Source organism: Pecten maximus, chromosome 16 (genome assembly GCF_902652985.1).
Source record: "Pecten maximus chromosome 16, xPecMax1.1, whole genome shotgun sequence".
Taxonomy (NCBI): Eukaryota; Metazoa; Mollusca; class Bivalvia; order Pectinida; family Pectinidae; genus Pecten; species Pecten maximus.
In genome coordinates, this window is record NC_047030.1 from 35,751,557 (window position 1) to 35,769,577 (window position 18,021).

The 18,021-nt window shown below is 36.1% G+C and overlaps 1 protein-coding gene across 1 annotated transcript; it reads left to right on the forward strand.

Moving 5' to 3' along the window:
• The first annotated feature begins 9,829 nt into the window (after positions 1–9,829).
• LOC117314768 lies at positions 9,830–16,668 on the forward strand. The gene is made up of 2 exons (XM_033868874.1): positions 9,830–9,955; positions 15,575–16,668. The coding sequence occupies exon 2, from the start codon at positions 15,576–15,578 to the stop codon at positions 16,128–16,130; it is 555 nt and encodes a 184-aa protein (XP_033724765.1). The 5' UTR covers positions 9,830–9,955; position 15,575; the 3' UTR covers positions 16,131–16,668.
• Positions 16,669–18,021: the final 1,353 nt, after the last annotated feature.

The window sequence follows — 18,021 nt, forward strand, 5'->3', positions numbered from 1 at the left end:
TCGGCTAGAGAGATCTTCTCTTTAGCTCGATATGTAACCCTGGTAAATACTAGCCGTAATATACCGCTCGGCTAGAGAGATCTTCTCTTTAGCTCGATATGTAACCCTGGTAAATACTAGCCTCAACATACCGCTCGGCTAGAGAGATCTTCTCTTTAGCACGACATGTAACCCTGGTAAATACTAGCCGTAATATACCGCTCGGCTAGAGAGATCTTCTCTTTAGCACGATATGTAACTCTGGTAAATACTAGCCGTAATATACCGCTTGGCCAGAGAGATCTCTTTAGCTCGATATGTAACCCTGGTAAATACTAGCCGTAATATACCGCTCGGCTAGAGAGATCTTCTCTTTAGCACGATATGTAACCCTGGTAAATACTAGCCGTAATATACCGCACGGCTAGAGAGATCTCTTTAGCTCGATATGTAACCCTGGTAAATACTAGCCGTAATATACCGCTCGGCTAGAGAGATCTTCTCTTTAGCTCGATATGTAACCCTGGTAAATACTAGCCGTAATATACCGCTCGGCTAGAGAGATCTTCTCTTTAGCTCGATATGTAACCCTGGTAAATACTAGCCGTAATATACCGCTCGGCTAGAGAGATCTCTTTAGCTCGATATGTAACCCTGGTAAATACTAGCCGCAATATACCGCTCGGCTAGAGATATCTTCTCTTTAGCTCGATATGTAACCCTGGTAAGCCTAGCCGTAATATACCGCTCGGCTAGAGAGATCTTCTCTTTAGCTCGACATGTAACCCTGGTAAATACTAGCCGTAATATACCGCTCGGCTAGAGAGCTCTTCTCTTTAGCTCGATATGTAACCCTGGTAAATACTAGCCGTAATATACCGCTCGGCTGGAGAGATCTTCTCTTTAGCTCGACATGTAACCCTGGTAAATACTAGCCGTAATATACCGCTCGGCTAGAGAGATCTTCTCTTTAGCTCGATATGTAACCCTGGTAAATACTAGCCGTAATATACCGCTCGGCTAGAGAGATCTTCTCTTTAGCTCGATATGTAACCCTGGTAAATACTAGCCTCAACATACCGCTCGGCTAGAGAGATCTTCTCTTTAGCACGACATGTAACCCTGGTAAATACTAGCCGTAATATACCGCTCGGCTAGAGAGATCTTCTCTTTAGCACGATATGTAACTCTGGTAAATACTAGCCGTAATATACCGCTTGGCCAGAGAGATCTTCTCTTTAGCTCGATATGTAACCCTGGTAAATACTAGCCTCAACATACCGCTCGGCTAGAGAGATCTTCTCTTTAGCACGATATGTAACCCTGGTAAATACTAGCCGTAATATACCGCTCGGCTAGAGAGATTTTCTCTTTAGCACGATAGTTAACTCTGGTAAATACTAGCCGTAATATACCGCTCGGCCAGAGAGATCTCTTTAGCTCGATATGTAACCCTGGTAAATACTAGCCGTAATATACCGCTCGGCTAGAGAGATCTTCTCTTTAGCACGATATGTAACCCTGGTAAATACTAGCCGTAATATACCGCTCGGCTATAGAGATCTCTTTAGCTCGATATGTAACCCTGGTAAATACTAGCCGTAATAAACCGCTCGGCTAGAGAGATCTTCTCTTTAGCTCGATATGTAACCCTGGTAAATACTAGCCGTAATATACCGCTCGGCTAGAGAGATCTTCTCTTTAGCTCGATATGTAACCCTGGTAAATACTAGCCGTAATATACCGCTCGGCTAGAGAGCTCTTCTCTTTAGCTCGATATGTAACCCTGGTAAATTCTAGCCGTAATATACCGCTCGGCTAGAGAGATCTTCTCTTTAGCTCGATATGTAACCCTGGTAAATACTAACCTCAACATACCGCTCGGCTAGAGAGATCTTCTCTTTAGCACGATATGTAACCCTGGTAAATACTAGCCGTAATATACCGCTCGGCTGGAGAGATGTTCTCTTTAGCTCGATATGTAACCCTGGGAAATACTAGCCGTAATATACCGCTCGGCTAGAGAGATCTTCTCTTTAGCTCGATATGTAACCCTGGTAAATACTAGCCGTAATATACCGCTCGGCTAGAGAGATCTTCTCTTTAGCTCGATATGTAACCCGGTACTACCGATTATCGCTCGGGTAAGGATCTTCTCCCTAGCTCGATATGTAACCCTGGTAAATACTAGCCGTAATATACCGCTCGGCTAGAGAGATCTTCTCTTTAGCTCGATATGTAACCCTGGTAAATACTAGCCGTAATATACCGCTCGGCTGGAGAGATCTTCTCTTTAGCTCGGTATGTAACCTGGTAAATACTAGCCGTAATAAACCGCTCGGCTAGAGAGATCTTCTCTTTAGCTCGATATGTAACCCTGGTAAATACTAGCCGTAATACACCGCTCGGCTAGAGAGATCTCTTTAGCTCGATATGTAACCCTGGTAAATACTAGCCGTAATATACCACTCGGCTAGAGAGATCTTCTCTTTAGCTCGATATGTAACCCTGGTAAATACTAGCCGTAATATACCACTCGGCTAGAGAGATCTCTTTAGCTCGATATGTAACCCTGGTAATACTAGCCGTAATATACCGCTCGGCTAGAGAGATCTTCTCTTTAGCTCGATATGTAACCCTGGACCCTGAGCTCGAATAATTACGAAAAATATCGATGGATTTCTGATTTTTGTTTAACTTCTTTTGCCATGACAGTAACTCAATTCCACAGAGACGTGACATGCTTTAACTGAATAAGTCGTTAGGTATTTGCTTGAATACCAACCATGCACGCAATATTTGATGAAGCGGTAAGGTGACGAAGCCTCTTCCGGAGGTGACCTTTGCGCGTAAGCAGAACCGCCGTGTGATTGACACGTCCATCTTCGTCAGTACAGATTGTAAGGATATAGTGGCGAAGACTACTGTCAGCCTCTGTATCAGACACTTAACACGACCAGGAACGACATCATCTGTGTTGACAAGCTATCAGAGTTACTTCCCTTGACAGTCGATGGCTGGCTCGGGGATGCTCTTGTGGAGCTGGGGATTTTGATGATTTAAACATATTTGTTCAATCTAACAAATTAGATCACAACTTAACACACCAAAAATTCATGATACATTTTTTTTTTAATATTATCAACATTATCTCCATTTTTGAAAGTTTTTTGTAATCAAATTAAGAGTTTTACTGGTAGAAAACTTACTTTCTACTTACTTTTAAGAAAAGGAGAATAGGAAAAAAATGGATCAGTTAAAGGGAGAGGAAAAGTGAGGGAGAGAAGTGGGCATCGACATGTATGTATTTAGTATTCACGAGGGACCTAAAACTAATTACTGATTTTAGTTAAAGTCTTAACTGAATTAAAGATATTTACGTTTGTCTCATCCAGGTTATCAAAACCACAAAGTATAACATGTTTATTACGGCAATAAAATGATATCGAATAAAATTCCACGTTGTTTTTTTAGACAATATACATATGTACAATAAAAATAGATAGGTACCACGTTTTCACATCTCACATACACACACTGGATAATTAATGAAATATGAACTCGGAACACGTCACAGCCGCACAAAACATTCAGCTTTCTATTCCCCAGATAGGTACAGGTAATTCATCAGGGTTGTGTTTAATTTTAAATTTTTAAATGGTGGATGGATGGCTGCTCTCCGATATTGATTAGTAAACGATTTCATAATCTAACAGAGCGCGGAATTAAAGATTCATGAAAATTGGATTCATAAGTATTTTTAAAATCTATATGACAGAGGGTATCGTTTTACCGAGTGTAATTATAGCCGGTCACACTAGGATAGTCAAGATACACATAGACTGTAAGAAATTATCAGGTCCCTGTGATACACACTAGGGAAGGTCAAAATACACATAGACTGTAAGAAATTATCAAGTCCCTGTGATACACACTATGCTAGTCAAAATACACATAGACTGTAAGATATTTTCAGGTCCCTGTGATACATATTAGGATATGTCAAAATACACAATAACAAATTCTCAGGTCCCTGCGATACACACTGGGATAGGTCCAAATACACGTACACTGTAACAAACTCCCGGGTCCCTGTGATACATATTAGGATAAGTCCAAATACACATAGACTGTCACAATTTCTCAGGTCCCTGTGAGACATATTAGGATAGGTCCAAATACACATAGACTGTCACAATTTCTCAGGTCCCTGTGATACATATTAGGATAGGTCCAAATACACATAGACTGTCACAATTTCTCAGGTCCCTGTGATACACAATAGGATAGGTCCAAATACATATATACTGTCATAAATTCTCAGGTCCCTGTGATACACAATAGGATAGGTCCAAATACACATATACTGTCATAAATTCTCAGGTCCCTGTGATACATATTAGGATAGGTCCAAATACACATAGACTGTCACAGTTTCTCAGGTCCCTGTGATACATATTAGGATATGTCCAAATACACATAGTCTGTCACAATTTCTCAGGTTCCTGTGATACATATAAGGATAGGCCCATACACACGTATACAGTAATGAACCCTCAGGGTCCTGTAGTTACATGTAAAAAAAAGAAAAATGTTCTCACCTTCAAATGTCATGGTTCCGGATAATATCCTTCCGGTAATTAGTTTGTCTAGGTTTTTAATAGTGAGCAGATGCTGAGCTTACTTTTAAAAAATCCATTCGAACAGGATATCTATAATCCTCTCTACGATGATGATATATACTGATAATGATGAGGCGTGATGATGATGATGATGATGATGATGATGATGATGATAATGATGATGATGATGATGATGATGATATATATGATGCGTGATGATGATGATGATGATGATGATGATGATGATGATGATGATGATGATGATATATATGATGCGTGATGATGATGATGATGATGATGATATATGATGAGGCGTGATGATGATGATGATATATGATGATGATGATGATGATGATGATGATGATGATGATGATGATGATGATATATGATGATGATGATATGATGATATGATGATGATGATGATGATATATGATGATGATGATATATGATGATGCGTGATGATGATGATGATGATGATGATGATGATGATGATATATGATGATGCGTGATGATGATGATATATGATGATGATGATATATGATATGATGATGATGATATATATGATGCGTGATAATGATGATGATGATATATATGATGCGTGATGATGATGATATATGATGATGATGATATATGATATGATGATGATGATATATATGATGCGTGATAATGATGATGATATATATGATGCGTGATAATGATGATGATATATATGATGCGTGATGATGATGATGATGATATATGATGATGCGTGATGATGATGATGATGATGATGATGATGATATATGATATGATGATGATGATATATATGATGCGTGATAATGATGATGATATATATGATGCGTGATAATGATGATGATATATATGATGCGTGATAATGATGATGATGATATATATGATGCGTGATGATGATATATATGATGATGATGATGATGATGATGATGATATATATGATGCGTGATGATGATGATATATGATGATGATGATATATATGATGCGTGATAATGATGATGATATATATGATGCGTGATGATGATGATGATGATATATGATGATACGTGATGATGATGATGATGATGATGATGATGATGATGATGATGATGATATATGATATGATGATGATGATATATATGATGCGTGATAATGATGATGATATATAAGATGCGTGATAATGATGATGATATATATGATGCGTGATAATGATGATGATATATATGATGCGTGATAATGATGATGATGATATATATGATGCGTGATGATGATGATGATGATGATGATGATGATAATGATGATGATGATGATGATGATGATGATGATGATGATGATGATGATGATATATATGATGCGTGATGATGATGATGATGATGATGATGATGATATATATGATGCGTGATGATGATGATGATGATATATATGATGCGTGATGATGATGATGATGATATATATGATGCGTGATAATGATGATGATATATATGATGATGATGATGATGATGATGATGATGATGATGATGATGATGATATATGATGATGATGATGATGATATATGATGATGCGTGATGATGATGATGATGATGATATATGATGATGCGTGATGATGATGATGATATATATATGACGCGTGATGATGATGATGATATATATATGATGCGTGATGATGATGATATATGATGATGATGATGATGATATATGATGATGCGTGATGATGATGATGATGATGATGATGATGATGATGATGATGATGATGATGATGATGATGATGAAGATGATATATATGATGCGTGATGATGATGATGATGAACAACGTTGATGATGATGATGATGATGATGATGATGATGATGATGATATATATGATACATGATGATGATAATAAGTGATGATAATGCATGTTTACTTAAATGATACAAGCTGATGATGATATGTATGTGTAAGAGTGTGTGTATGTATGTTTTGTTTTGTTTTGTTTTTAGCTTTGTCATCCATGTCTATTGTTTTAATATGTGAAAATCTTCAAAAAATAAAAGAATTATAAAAAAAAATAATCCTCTCTACGGCAAAAACTAATACTTATCATTCGGACGTTTTATCAACTTTGGAATGTCGACCCAGTGTCGATTATAAAAAGTCGCAAAAAAAATATAAGTAAGACCTAATACATGTCATCTATTTACATCTATTGTAAATAGATATATACAACAAGGTCTTAATTGTTTTTATCTTCCGCCAATCTGAATTGATGATTAACATATAAACAAATATCACTGTTGTTCTCATTAATTATCAGGGTTTATTGAGAAAATATTTTGTAATCGCGGTGTAAATACTAGCCGCAATATACCGCTCGGCTAGAGAGATCTTCTCTTTAGCTCGATATGTAACCCTGGTAAATACTAGCCGCAATATACCGCTCGGCTAGAGAGATCTTCTCTTTAGCTCGATATGTAACCCTGGTAAATACTAGCCGCAATATACCGCTCGGCTAGAGAGATCTTCTCTTTAGCTCGATATGTAACCCTGGTAAATACTAGCCGTAATATACCGCTCGGCTAGAGAGATCTCTTCAGCTCGATATGTAACCCTGGTAAATACTAGCCGCAATATACCGCTCGGCTAGAGAGATCTTCTCTTTAGCTCGATATGTAACCCTGGTAAATACTAGTCGTAATATACCACTCGGCTAGAGAGATCTTCTCTTTAGCTCGATATGTAACCCTGGTAACTACTAGCCGTAATATACCGCTCGGCTAGAGAGATCTCTTTAGCTCGATATGTAACCCTGGTAAATACTAGCCGTAATATACCGCTCGGCTAGAGAGATCTCTTTAGCTCGATATGTAACCCTGGTAAATACTAGCCGCAATATACCGCTCGGCTAGAGAGATCTTCTCTTTAGCTCGATATGTAACCCTGGTAAATACTAGCCGTAATATACCGCTCGGCTAGAGAGATCTTCTCTTTAGCTCGATATGTAACCCTGGTAAATACTAGCCGTAATATACCGCTCGGCTGGAGAGATGTTCTCTTTAGCTCGATATGTAACCCTGGTAAATACTAGCCGTAATATACCGCTCGGCTAGAGAGATCTTCTCTTTAGCTCGATATGTAACCCTGGTAAATCCTAGCCGTAATATACCGCTCGGCTAGAGAGATCTTCTCTTTAGCTCGATATGTAACCCTGGTAAATACTAGCCGTAATATACCGCTCGGCTAGAGAGATCTTCTCTTTAGCTCGATATGTAACCCTGGTAAATACTAGCCGTAATATACCGCTCGGCTAGAGAGATCTTCTCTTTAGCTCGATATGTAACCCTGGTAAATACTAGCCGTAATATACCGCTCGGCTAGAGAGATCTTCTCTTTAGCTCGATATGTAACCCTGGTAAATACTAGCCTCAACATACCGCTCGGCTAGACAGATCTTCTCTTTAGCACGATATGTAACCCTGGTAAATACTAGCCGTAATATACCGCTCGGCTAGAGAGATCTTCTCTTTAGCACGATATGTAACTCTGGTAAATACTAGCCGTAATATACCGCTCGGCCAGAGAGATCTCTTTAGCTCGATATGTAACCCTGGTAAATACTAGTTGTAATATACCGCTCGGCTAGAGAGATCTTCTCTTTAGCTCGATATGTAACCCTGGTAAATACTAGCCGTAATATACCGCTCGGCTAGAGAGATCTTCTCTTTAGCACGATCGGTTGAGCGTAAGACTAGTAAGCCAGAGGTCCCGGGTTCGATCCCTAGCGGAAGCAGTGATTTAAATTTAATTAATCATGCTCTCTGTTACAGCGGTATTGACGATATTATATAAAGGGCATACACACAAATCTACAGCTTGGATTTATAGGCTTTGCAGAGTTGTTCCCCTTGGTTTGCAATTCGGAGAGGACATCGCACTTACGTCCATTTTATTTTATGAAAAAGGAGAAGATTTCAAGTTCAAATTTGGAAGAATATAATACTTCTGAAAACGTGAAGGAAAGAATTTTTTAACGTCCATAACTGTACTATTGATATAATTTTATTTCGTTCCATTATAAATCTTAGAAAACTAAATCAGCTATTTACCAGAGTAATTATGGAAGAGGTACTTCCTATATATGAGAATAAAAAGTAACGTCTTCGGACCTAAAAAACAACTTATGTTGGACCGTAGTGTGTAAACTGGTAATAACATGTATCTGTGGACCACAGTAAGTCGAATTACACATTCATCTCTCTCTCTCTCTCTCTCTCTCTCTCTCTCTCTCTCTCTCTCTCTCTCTCTCTCTCTCTGATGTGAAATTGCAATTACATTGAAAAAAGTCATAGAAATACATTGAAAAAGTGTTTTAATTAAATATATTTAATACTTTACACGATAGATAATTGATCATTAAAATCATTAAAAAATGATGATAAAAACTATCTTAAACTATAACGCTCTATGTTAGTATCTAGGCGCGTATTGTTCTTGTTTATTTGTATCAACATGAAATTGTTTTGTCCTTGGGTAAACAATGTGTCCATAACAATGTGTCCATAGTAAATCTGTGTGAGGTAAATCATTATCCATGGGTGGGTATAAGTACACAGCGATGTGTTGACTCCGCCAGTTTAGTCAGATGAAGGAGATGTTTGTTATTGTTACAGAGAAGCCAAACACAATAGACGTGATCAGACATCAAACACAGACAGTCAACTCGTATTGTTTGTTTATCTATCAAAGACACAAGGGGAGGTAATCCACTGGGGACTGGGATAAAAATAGCATTGTTGTCTTGACGCTAAAGGATTACAATGTCTTATCTACATTTTCTTACTATTAAACGATACAAATAAAATGTTGAAAATAGATAAAAAAATAACTTGAATACAATTTAGATTTTCTCATCCTCATAGACCTATAATGTAAAAGTGCGTTATTTAGGTCAGCGGTGACATTGTGATTATTTTTTGTTTACTTGTTTATTGATGCATGCAGGAGTATGTTGACTTGTCGGATATTTTCCACATCCGGGATAAACAAGTACACGTGGTGAGTTGGTGTGAGGGGGTTACCTGGATTCCAATTATTCACACCTGCCCTGGACCAGTCAGGTGCCTGGTTATTGGGGAGACGAAACCAGCATCTTGTCTTGTCGCACCTGTCAGACGTATAAACTGACACACCTGTATATTGCATCAGTGACAGGTATTTTGGACGTCGGCGCCGTCCGGTTATCTATAAACCGCACAGGGTACTGAGGTGTCACGTGCTTGTCCAAGAGAGCCAAAAATATCTCATTCGTGCTATTTATATCAACAGAACTACGTCATTGTGTATATGTTCCTTCAGGAACACGAATTAAGAATCTCAACTCATATTTGATCAGGTAAGAATTATAATCTATATCTACTTCTGTTTTGTATATAAAACTGAGATATCTGTATTTTGTTATATAAAACTGCTATATCGGTATTTTGAAATATAAAACTGATATATCTGTATTTTGATATATAAAACTGGTATATCTATTTTGATGTATAAAACTGATATATCTGTATTTTGATATATAAAACTGATATATCGGTATTTTGATATATAAAACTGATATATCTGTATTTTGATATATAAAACTGATATATCTGTATTTTGATATATAAAACTGGAGGTACGGACAAAAGCCCCCCCGGACATTAGCCCCCCCCCCCCCCCCCCCCCCCCCGGACATTAGCCCCTAGGACAAAAGCCCCCCCGGACATTAGCCCCTTCACACTAATCAAAAAGTGGACAAAAGCCCCTTCATAAATTTTTTTATTTTTTTTTTTAAATTTTTTATGTTTTTATTTATTCATTTAAAAAAAAAAATTACAATATATGTTTTAGCAGTGGTTATATTAAGTGCTACATATATATGTAAGTGACTTCAGTCACCAGTTGCTTCTGCAATGTAAACAACCAGTTCGAAAAACAACTACTTGAACTGTTACATAAACAATAAGCTGTTACACAGGTGTTTGGTAGGTTTTTCATTGATATTGTATTTTCCTGGAAAGAAATATACCATTAATGGCTTCATTGTTTCTTTGATTTTAATTACATTGTATTCCTAAAATTAAACGTATTACAACACAGAGCAACATGTTTGGTTAGGTACATTATGTACTTATTATATTATAATTTGAGACACTGCAAATAGGGATCAAATGTTTATTGCTTTTGTAGACATTTCTTTGATTATCAATATTTGCAGTATATTAGGAAGTCAAAAATTATGTGTAATCAGTAACAATTTGTTCATCATGGAGAACTCTCCTGAAATTTTTAGCTTACTTAATAATATAAAGTTTGAAAAAATAAATTATGATGTTTAACCACAGACATGTAATGCTACACTGACATTGAACCAAGGACCTTCATTTTCCACACAATTATTCTCCAAATTACAGAGATAAAAACAACAATATATATATATATAGTTTCTGTTTTTCAAAAGTACACATTTATATAAAGTATACCAGCTAAATTTATAAAGAAGGGGCTTTTGTCCGGGGGGGGCTAATGTCCGGGGGGGGGGGGGGGGGGGGGGGGGGGGCTTTTGTCCTAGGGGCTAATGTCCGGGGGGGGGGGGGGGGGGGGGGGCTTTTGTCCTACACTCATAAAACTGATATATCGGTATTTTGATATCGGCGATGCTCTCATGTACAATATGAATATCTATTTTTAAATGCTCATTAATTAAAACATCTATATCTGAACAAAATCCTTAATTAACAATTGTATCTATTTGCTTTGCATTGTCACCACGCAATTTGTAATAAAAATTTCAAAGTCTTTTTTTACCGGATAAATTGTCATCAGATGGAAAGATAATCTTCACTTGGTACATGTTTCGACCTAATTATATTGGAAAAACACTTATTTATTACTTATAACAGAGTCCTATATACTAGTATATAGGTCTCCGCTTATAACGACGTTTGAAAAGTTATTACAAATTGCGTCGTTATTACAAATTGCGTGGTGACATTCATTCAGTCATTACTTCTGGAAATAAAATGTATAAATTTAGTATTCTGTTCATCGGCGACAAAGATTAATTTCGATCAATGTAATACACCACATGTATACACAACGAACTCAACATAATCATCCGTTTCCCTTTGTTCATTAGTTAGTGTTGATTAGATATGTTTCAAAGAGCGGTTACCATTTAAAGCCTTTGTTTGACAAGATTATTCTGTACTTCGAATATCCTTGTTACGATCAAAAGCATTCATACTGAAACTCTCATTAATTAACGCGTTTTTTTTACTCATTGTAGTTTTATTTGCTTACAATTGGTAGTTATACCCGTATGTCATCTTTAGGAAAAACACTTTATGTTGTAACCCAGAAAAAAAATGAAGAAAAATGATATTTGAATATGTAATAACATCCCTTCTTGCATAAAACACTGAGATAATACACATTTATAAGCGGCCATTCATATCTTAAAGAGAACCATGTGAAAAAGGGCCGTTCTGTAATATCTGTCACTGAAAGTTTGTAATATCTGTCACTGAAAGTTTGTAATATCTGTCACTGAAAGTTGAATTTACTTAAACAGTTATTTATTTTTAACGTTGAAAAGGACAAAATAATGGCTTTATCAAAATGATAATTAAAATCAGTTCAATAAAATTTTATTTCAAAAGTTTTACAACTGATAGAATTATAATAATTATAATTAGAACAAAACAACACAATGATGATACTCCAATTAACACTTACTTCAATACAAAAACTTAACTCCTTGAATGTGATACAAAGCAGATCAAAAAAGTTAAATACTGTATACTAGTATATACATTCTAATTAAGCTGTGATAACAAGTCCTCCCTACGTCTAGTTTAAATTGTGAAACACTTTCCTAAAAAGTTTAGATTTTCAACTTAATCTAACTAAATGAAATTAAACATATTTTAATTATTTAAGTAACAAAGTTTAATCAAATATATACAAACGCTTGCATATCAATGAGATTTGATGATGAAATCATTCTCATTGTATAAAATACACTTTCTTTGTCCCCTTGGTAATCTCTTAAAAAACAGCTACAAATGAAATAAACATCGTGTACTTATTTAAGTCCGTGTTAATAGATAAGATTATCAATTATACTGCGGTATGGTGTCGTCAGCATTTGATGACTGTAATAAATTACTATTACGACACCAGCAAGTTGTAAAAATAAAATAGAATACAATGTACCTTATTTTGAGTAATTGATCAATGATATACTAGTGCTTATATAAGCATGAATGTAATTATAATCTACATTCATCGCAAAGTAATCTCATTGTCGTTGTCTCAAGAGGAGTTAAATAAGATAAATAAGAAAAGATAAATTTTATTACCAGTGAAGGACCTTTTGATCCACAAAACCGGACTCCAAAATATGATAATTACAATAAATAAAATCAATAAATCGTGACAAGTTACAATTCCTATATAATTTCACACTTATAGTTGTAAACAAGAAATACAGTATCTTTAAAAAAGGATAAATCATAGTTTTAATGCTGGTGGTTATAATGGTTATAATGGTGAAATAAATCAACGAACCAATGCGTTTCAGCACGGATAACAAAATTAGATCAGTCTAAATCATTTTTTTTTTAAATAACAAGACTGTATTTGAATCAGGAATATGATTTTATTAATGTGTCATTTAAAAAGACACATCCACTTATTTAGCTTGCATTCAATCTTAACTTTGTTTCGTTTTTAACTGCATATCTGCATTTTGCATTGATCGCTACATCGACCAATCACATACTTCATCTTGACCAGTAACGCCACCTATCGCGTCATATCCGGGGCCAAAACAAAATTAGACGGCTATGCCGAAAAAGTTCCTGCTTTCCCAATGATTATCTCGTCTGTTTTTGAAAGAATTTACTGTCGGTGCTATGACAACATGTTCTGGGACATCGTTCCATATTCTAACCCTATATAATATGTATAATGTATATTTAAGTCTTATGTGATTGAACATCTACTGCTATAGAACGTCCTTTATTCCCATTTAGTTATATCACTTAGCAGTTTTTAATTGTTGTTACTTAAGAAATAATTAACGATGATTCGTGTATTGTTACAGGATATACAACGAGGACGAAGACATTTTGCAATTCAATTAATAACAAAGGCCTCAGTTATTTATCAAAATTGCAAAATATCCGAGTCCGAGTTGTTTGTCCTGCAACAATACACGAATCATCGTTATTTATTTCTATTCTACCATATGCTGTTTAGTTCTGAGATCTACCTCTTCCTAACAGAAAAACGGCAAAGAAACCCCGAGAAACCATGTAATTTATTTCTCGTATTATTGACACGGGCGTGTTATACTGACAAATAATACACGGTTTTAAACCAATCAAAACTGGCGTTGCATGGCAAACATGGTAGAATAAGTGATAACACTTAGTCCACTTTTAAAAAGATGAAATCGCTAAATAAGATTAAATGACAAAACGGCGCCCAAAATAATAATGAATGAATGAATGAATGAATGGTTTAAAAAACAAACCACCCTAAATCAATCTACATGATATTGACATGCTTTATAAAAAATAGTGGGATGGTGCTTCATCATTTAAATGTTAAGAATGAACATTCCCCCATAATCAAAATCCTATTTATATTTGTTTGTTTGGTTCTTCTTCTACTGACCTAGATAAGATATTCCATCATATCTGCAATACTTTGATAAATATGTACTGTTCTACATGTTTACATGTGCTATACATTTGCATATCTCCGAAAAAAGGGGGTTATTATGGTCGATTGAAAACTAAAACGACTGTTTTATTTTAAACATATTTTATTGTATCATAAATATACAAAGGAATTGGGCACAAGTTTTCCAACTTATATAAAGCCCTTTCCCAAAAACAGTATACAACACAAATATTTACACAAGATGACATTAGAATTAACATTAAATGATTTTATTCTTTAAAACGTGAGTTTAAGAATAGTAGAGATAGGGTGATGATTACAGGGAAATGGAAGGAGAGAATTTAGAAGTCTCTTTCATTTACAATTTATTTTACAATTTTTGAAGAATAATTAGGAAAATTTTGACAAGAAAGTTTCAAATATTGTTTTAGATCTTACTCGACTCAGCTGTAATTTGTGTACTTTGTGCTATTCCATTCTTTCAGCTGTTCAATATTCATCATATCTCATGTCATGTTTTGCTTTCACCATGTTCCGCACGCCCCTCTCTAAAATTGTCAAAGTAAGGATATCTTTAAAACGCCCCCCCCCCCCCCCCCCCCCCCCCTCTAAAATTGTCAAAGGAAGAATATCTTAAAACCCCCCTCTAAAATTGTCAAAGTAAGGGTATCTTAAAAACGCCCCCCCCCCCTCTAAAATTGTCAAAGTAAGGGTATCATAAAAAGCCCCCCCCCCCCCCCTCTAAAATTGTCAAAGTAAGGGTATCTTAAAAACGCCCCCTCCCCTCTAAAATTGTCAAAGTAAGGGTATCTTAAAAACGCCTCCTCCCCTCTAAAATTGTCAAAGGAAGAATATCTTAAAACCCCCCCTCTAAAATTGTCAAAGTAAGGGTATCTTTAAAACGAATTCCCGTATCAATCTGCAAAATAATAGTGTAATACACGTTGTTTCTTTAAAACACACTTATTATGAATCTACCGTGAAATACACTAGAATGCAGGATTTTGCATTTACCTGCTAATTTTTTTTCCAGGAAGAGTCCCCCCCCCCCCCCATTTGGAAATCCTGTATCCAACCCTGGGTGTGTGTGTGTGTGTGTGTGTGTGGGTGTGGGTGTGTGTGTGTGTGTGTGTGTGGGGGGGGGGGGGGGGGGGGGGGGGGGGGGGGGCATTTTGCATTTTTGTTAGAAGCAGAGTGTACCTGTTGGCGTTGTAGCATCTTTAACATGCAATATGTAATAACATGTACTAAATTAAAACTTGTTTTATTTTCTGATCATCAGAATGAAAAACAGCTGCCAAGACTTCGAGGAACCCCACTACTCTTCGATACAGTCAGTTTGCTCTCACACCGGAACCGGAAGTGACGACGAATTTACTGGAACACAATTTCAGGACAGAAAACTACGTAGAACTACGTCATCTACTTCAGATGACTCAAATCACCAACATGTTGACATGCAAGTCATGTGCAGGAGTATTCGAACATTAAATGTGTCCCACGGAAGACATTTTATGCAGCCAGTCACCACGGATACGTCATTTCCGGAAATTGCTTTTGGTCACAGAGATTGTTTATGTTGTAGTCGTGAGCGGAAGTGGGTATGCTGGAGGATGGAGTTCAACAGAAAGATGACGGATTCTATTCTGAATGGTGTTAATAACATTAGAGGGTTGACGGCGCGGGAAATCCCCGATCACCCAGCTCGAGGAGGTGACGTCACCGCAGACACAGAAGAGTTCCTTACACTTGCTGCTGACAGTAGTTGTCTCCCTTCACATCACTACGTCATGTTCGGAATCCCGAGGGCTCGACTACACGGCCGTTTACGTCATTAGCACGGACAATTCGATTGTGTGATATTTGAACATAGACCTGTGCGCATTACATTTTTTTTATAAATTATCTAAGGAAACGTTAATTTAATTGTATATTTTAAAATAGAGAGAAATCTGGTAATATGAACTCTTGTGAACTAGATACATTGTATAACAGTCACAAAAATTGAAGGAACTTTAATTTGTTTGTGCGTACGGACGAGACATGATTTGTGTACTGGTGCTACACGGATGACATCAAAAGAGACATTTTTATCTTGTCATCTTTACAGAATAATGTTTTCAAAAATCAACACGTATACAAGTGGACAGATTGTGTTTATTTTATATAAAGTGTACTGGTGCTACACGGATGACATCAAAAGAGACATTTTTATTTTGTCATTTTTACGGAATAATATTTTCAAAAATTAACACGTATACAAGATGACAAGTTGTGTTTATTTTATATAAAGTAAATTGCACGTATGGATGATAACTATGTTGTTTGTGAACGTAAGGCAACGTTTTGAATGAAATGTTCTACCATGACACAATATTCAGGCTTTTTCATTCAGATCTATCAGAGTTACCTCCCTTTGCCCCACTCTAAGCTATTAGAGCTACTATCGAATTGTAAAACTCCAAATTTTCCAAGAATAAAAACAATCATAATGGAACATAGAATATACTTGCAGCATCTATATACAACCATCATGGCGCACATTTCAGATTCAGTACTTCAACTGATATTTTCACAGGGACTTGGCACGATTTTATAAATGATAGTCCATATATATGTATTATAATGACTATATAATACATATATAATGGACTATCATTTATGAAATCGTGCCAAGCCCCTGTGGATATTTCAGATATTTACTGATAATTGGACTTTATTAATTAATTCGGCCACGTTATAGTTTTCCGTTTAGCTGGGGACTGAGTTTAATTCTTCACAAAACAAATTGTGCCGTTACATTACCAAAACTTTATTTATCTCTATTTCAGAGTACAAATGCTTAGCCATTCAAGCCTGGCATTGACCTTCAAACAAAATTTGGTCATTTTTATGACTCAATAATTTTTCATGATAGCTCTGTACAAAAACAGTACAAGAAATAAAACGAAGCAATAGAGAAATATGCATAAATTAATGAAGTAGTATTTACCTTTTGTTGCGGCCATGCTGATTTTTTTAATCACATTACAAAATCTTGAGATTAGATTGGGATATTTTGTGGGGGTTTACTAGGAAGGATTATTACGAATTTCGCCAAGATATTATTCCAAAGAGTTACAGTTGAGGGCAGGAAAATCGTTATATGATGACTACGACGTCATAACGATATCTAGTGTTATAATTGTAGATATCGAATGATTTTCGTCAGGACTCTATACCCAATTAATAATAACTTTTTATTTTCTATCCGTCAGAAAGTTGTTAAACTATTTTATTACTTACCATCTGAACCAATGGTAAATAGTTTGTGTATTGGACCTTTATGCCAAACATGGTCGGACGCCTTACGTACTTTCCCCCAGTCAACTGCCCAAATCATTTGCGAGTACTTAATACAATGTACATGTATACCTTAGTTAAAAAAATAGTCACTTCGTCTTTAAACATAAAATCATTGGTGAAACGACAAATGCATTCCTACATCAACAGATTTCAACTCCCCCCCCCCCCCCCCCCCCCGACTTTTAAAGTAAAACCACGTCCCGTAAGGGACCATATGCAGCTAAATTGGGGACATACGCGCATGCGCGGGTTTCTCGCTCAAGGTGAACGGACTTCTTATATAGATTAGACATATCAGAAAACAATAAATATCTTTAAAAAATATAAACGGTATAGTTAGTTTTAATGCTGGTGGCTAGAATGTAAAACTACAGGTGAAATAGA